The sequence below is a fragment of the Ipomoea triloba genome, chromosome 12, assembly GCF_003576645.1.
Source record: "Ipomoea triloba cultivar NCNSP0323 chromosome 12, ASM357664v1".
Lineage (NCBI taxonomy): Eukaryota > Viridiplantae > Streptophyta > Magnoliopsida > Solanales > Convolvulaceae > Ipomoea > Ipomoea triloba.
The window spans coordinates 20,241,293-20,245,913 of NC_044927.1; the positions used below are offsets into that span (position 1 = coordinate 20,241,293).

The 4,621-nt window shown below is 37.0% G+C and overlaps 1 protein-coding gene across 1 annotated transcript; it reads left to right on the forward strand.

The window, feature by feature from the left end:
• The first annotated feature begins 1,935 nt into the window (after positions 1-1,935).
• Positions 1,936-4,347, forward strand: LOC115998649 (probable E3 ubiquitin-protein ligase RHA4A). The gene is made up of 3 exons (XM_031238272.1): positions 1,936-2,475; positions 2,732-2,817; positions 3,599-4,347. The coding sequence occupies exons 1-3, from the start codon at positions 2,248-2,250 to the stop codon at positions 3,969-3,971; spliced, it is 687 nt and encodes a 228-aa protein (XP_031094132.1). The 5' UTR covers positions 1,936-2,247; the 3' UTR covers positions 3,972-4,347.
• The last annotated feature ends 274 nt before the right edge of the window (positions 4,348-4,621 follow it).

Below are 4,621 nucleotides of genomic sequence, written 5' to 3' on the forward strand. Positions count from 1 at the left end.
AAAGCTCGGCTCGAGCGCGGTCAAATTCGAGTTCGAGCCGAGCTCGAGCTCTAATGTCTTAGGCTCGTGGCTCAACGAGCCGCTCGCGAGCAATATATATATAAAATATGTATATATATAATATTATAGTTTATTTTTAATTGAAACATGAATTTAAAATCAAACAGGTTAAATTCGAGTTTAAAATCGGACTCGAATTTGAGTTCGAGCATGAATTCGAGCTCAAATTCAAGCTCAAGCTCGAGCTCGAGCTCGAACAATCGAGCTGGTCGAGCCAAACTCGAGCAGCTCGAAAATTGCCGAGCTCGAGCTCGAGCTCGAATTCGAGCCGAGCCTTCCTTAACGAGCTCGAGCTCAAGCCACCCTAGGTTCGAGTTCGGCTCGTTTACACCCCTACTTTTTTCTCCTCTTTAAAATAGAGTCAGCAGAGATGGCTAATTTCACTCTCAAAACCTAATTTCTTAGTACTAATTAAACTTGTAAATTCACCTTATTAGTTGTGTCTTTCCTCCAATAGATGGGTTACAGAGACAAAACTCCTAATTTTCTTTTTCAAAATCTATAACTTCAACAAAATAACTTGAATGCATAATTTTTCCTTGAAGTGGAGAGAAGGGAAAGATGAGAAATTAAATATATGAGGGGATGACAAAACTAAAATAGATTTACAAGTTTAGCCTTGAAAAATTAAGTTTTTAGGCGGTAATTAGTTGCCACTATCAATTTTGTTTTTATGGAGAGAGAAAATGCCGCGAAACTGATAACTGGGGGACTAAAAATAGAGGCTCTCATAATCGTAGGATTTAGTCCACTATCCTTATATTTGGAGTACAAAAGTGTAATTTTTTCACGAATATAAATATTTTTTGTTTCTATTTTCTTGATAAACTTAAATTCATTAGTCTTAATAATTTTATACTATTAGAAAAAGGAAAACATACATGATGAAGTTTTTCTATTGAAAGAGTTTATAGTTGCATACTTACATAGAAGGTTTTTTTTTTTATTTTTTTTATTTTTAAGATAAGTATTGTTAACAGTCTTAGCAACTAAAAACTGTTTTGAAGTTGTTTTTTTTTTTTTTTTTTAATAAATGATAATAGTAAAAGTAAGAAAAAGTGACTCTAAAATTCAAAGATGGTAGGAAAAAAATATATTACTTTAGTAAGTGTTAGGAAGATAATTGTTAAGATTTGGCAGCTATGCTTGATAAAATAATGGAGTGTAATTAAGTTAAGGGTGTGGGGTTGGAGCTATAGTGGGAAGCTATGAGCTTGTCCCATCACTGCAACAACTAATCATGAAATGGTTGATCAGATCACTTTTTTGATCTCAAAAAGCACTCTCATTTCTAGCAGTCTCTACACTAATTGGAAAAGAGTTTTATGGTAGTTAATGGCCAAATAAAGGAGCTGCAAAGCCAAGTAGATGTTATATATGAATTGACTGAAGGTGAGTTAGGCTTTCATCTATGATGAGAAATAAAATCTAAAAGTATCTCAAGACATAACTCAGTTGATTAAGTAATTAAAAAAGAGTTAATAATTCTGTTTTGTTGAGAATCGCAGGGTGCCACCTGCCAGCCATGTTTTCAATGGGATTCAAGTGCACAACATGCTTTTTAAGTCGACATGTTCTGATATTAATTGTCAGGATTAAACGTTTATTATTATACCAAAAATTATAGGTAGTATCGAAGATGCAATTTTATTTTCTTATATACTTGCTTAATTAGCCGTTAGAGTCACGTTGGGATGAAAAGATGTTGGACTCGGCTCTCCAAGCTGGAGAACAATAATTTGTTTAAAAAATAAAGCCTAAAAGTGGATGATTGCCACTTATTATTCTTAAAAAAATGAAGTGGGAGTGACAGCAAAGGAGGGTGGGGGTGGCTATAGTGGGAAACTATGAAAGGGTTGATCACTTTGTTGGATCTCAAAAGCACTACTACCATTTCCAGCAGTCTTCTACACATGATTATTATTTTTCTCAATGATCATGTCTTCCTAAATTTCATCAAATCTTGATTCCTAAAACAACACAACAAAACCCTTTTTTTTTTCTCCTCTTCCTCTCCCCCTATATTACCCACCATGTTCTTCATCATCTCTCTGCACAATCCTCACCTGCCCTTTTCTGCACTGCTCAAACTCTCTACTTTTCTCAATTTTATCAACTAAAACATCTCTTTTCTGCTCTTCTTTACCAAGTCTTTGAGGTTATTAATTGATAGATATAATTAATATCATGGGGATGCCTGAAACCACTGCTAGCCCACCTCACTTGTATCCTCAAACACTCCAACTCAAACTCTACCAAGCTTTCATTTTCTCAATCCCTATACTGTTCTCCATTATACTGTTTCTCTTGTTTTACTTGTTCTATCTGAAGAGAAGGATTTCCAATGCCTCCTCCCCTTCACCACCCACTCTCCCAACAAGATCAACTAATCATCCTTCTCTGCACACTCCCATGGTAATTTCTTCTTCTTCTTCTTCAATATCATGTTTCTTAATTGCCTAGTACTATAGTTAAAAATATTGTTGGAGGCGGCTTGAAGAGTCGAGTCCGCATTATATTCTATTATTGGACCGTAGTGTTGGCCTGACTGCTAACCAAATATAAGAAAATAAAGTTACCCTTTTATTACTAGTCATAAATTTTGGTGTAAATAGTGATAAACGCTTGAATCTGACAGATGCAATATGTATGTTGTGTTCCACTTTTGCAGAGTGAAGGAGGTTTAAAAGGGGTGATCCAGAAGGTGAGGCTTCCAGTAATAGTGTTTGGTGAAGATCCTGCCATGAAGGAATCGCAGTAAGATCAAACACTTACCTTAATTGCTGCTAAACTTACTGCATAATCAAGAAAATAGCAAAATTAGCCCGCATGGGCAGCCTAATTGATTCTTGGGGGTGGTAGATTGTAAGAAAAGACACAAATGGTGTCAGAAATTATACTCAATGTGGTGAACTCTTTGTGAAACCAAACATTGGTCCTCCCACGATGTGGTGGGGGCTCTTTGTGACACCAAACATTGGTCCTTCAACTTAATGGATTATTGAGTTTCCATGATTGGCCATTCCACCATCTAGCTCATTGAGCAAGGCAATTTTACTTGTTCTGGGCAAGAAAATAGCAAAATTAGCTTGCACAGACAACCAGTTAATTCTTGGGTGGTAGATTATAGGAAAAAACAAAAATGGTACCGGAAATTACACCCGATGTGGTGGGCTCTTTGTGACACCAAATATTGGTCCTCCACCTAGTGCACCATTGAGTCTCAGTGATTTATCCTTCCACTATCTGGCAGCAAGGAAATATCACGTGTTTTGGGCAAGAAAATAGCAAAATTAGCCAGCATGGGCAGCCCAATTAATTTTTGAGTGGTAGATTGTAGGAAAAGACACAAATTGTGTCAGAAATATTACACTCAATGTGTGGGCTCTTTGTGGCACCAAATATTGGTCCACCCACTTAATGAATCATTAAAGTCTTCGTGATTTATCTTTCCATTATCCGGCTCATTGAGCAAGGGAATTTCACCTGTGGTGGGTAAGAAAATGGCAAAATTATTAACCGGGAAATGGATTTGCAGGTGTTGTTGTTGCATTTGCTTGGGAGAATTTGAGGAGAAAGAGGAGTTGCAGCAGCTTCCAGCATGCACGCACATATTTCACACTCAGTGTATAACCCACTGGCTGCGTTCAAACTCCACTTGCCCAATGTGCAGAAGCCCCGTCGTGGCGCCCAATATCACTACTAACCACCCGCCGCCCATGGTTTCTCCTCCGCCGCCATCCATTCCCGACACACGACATCATCCTCGTACCAACGACGAGGAACACGGGACAACGAACGGATTGTTGTTTAGATCCGATTGTCATCGCAGCAGCAGAGAAGAGGAAGTGGTGATCACCATAAATCTGCAGGGCTCATCATCATCATCATCATCATCATCAAACACCTAGCTAGCTAGTATAACTTATTTAGATAGTGCTTCCCAATTCAACAAGAAAGAGAAACTCAAATTAAACCAATCTTGTCTTCATCGATATGCCATAGGAATTGAATCACAAACCTGCAGCAATCGAAACAACTATTCTGTCACGTCGCACTTTAATTAATTAACTACTCTACCAATTCCATTTTGGATCATGCCTAGCTACCATCTACTTTTGTACAAATGTGAATAAAGAGTACAAGTCGTCAAGTAAATGAAGTTAGATTAAAGGAGTTAATTAGGTGATTGAAGGCTTCCTGCATGTCTTGTAAGCTCATTTTTATCTAAAACACCAGAAATGTGACATTTATAGTGGAAGGCGGCTGACTATCAATCAGGGAAAATTGCACTTTTTCCCCCTATGTTATGTGCATATAGCACTTTTCTCCCCTGTGTTATTAAAGTGGCAGTTTTTTCTCCTGAAATGTTAAATTGACATTGTTACCCTTAAAATAATTATTTCATTTATTTTTTTTCTCCAACAAATTATTATTTATATGTATGGATGATCATGATTCGGTTCGAACCTAACCAAACACTGTAACAATCATATTGAAATAGTATGGACGGTTCTGGTTACGATTCAGAACCGAAAAATTTAAAATTAAATAATTGTTG

Bases quoted from the DNA above. Each gene is read 5' to 3' on its own strand.
- LOC115998649 (XM_031238272.1), top strand. From the start codon at position 2,248: ATGGGGATGCCTGAAACCACTGCTAGCCCACCTCACTTGTATCCTCAA. The intron at 2,476-2,731 runs GTAATTTCTTCT...CCACTTTTGCAG, and splicing joins CTTCTCTGCACACTCCCATG to AGTGAAGGAGGTTTAAAAGG. The intron at 2,818-3,598 runs GTAAGATCAAAC...ATGGATTTGCAG, and splicing joins CCTGCCATGAAGGAATCGCA to GTGTTGTTGTTGCATTTGCT.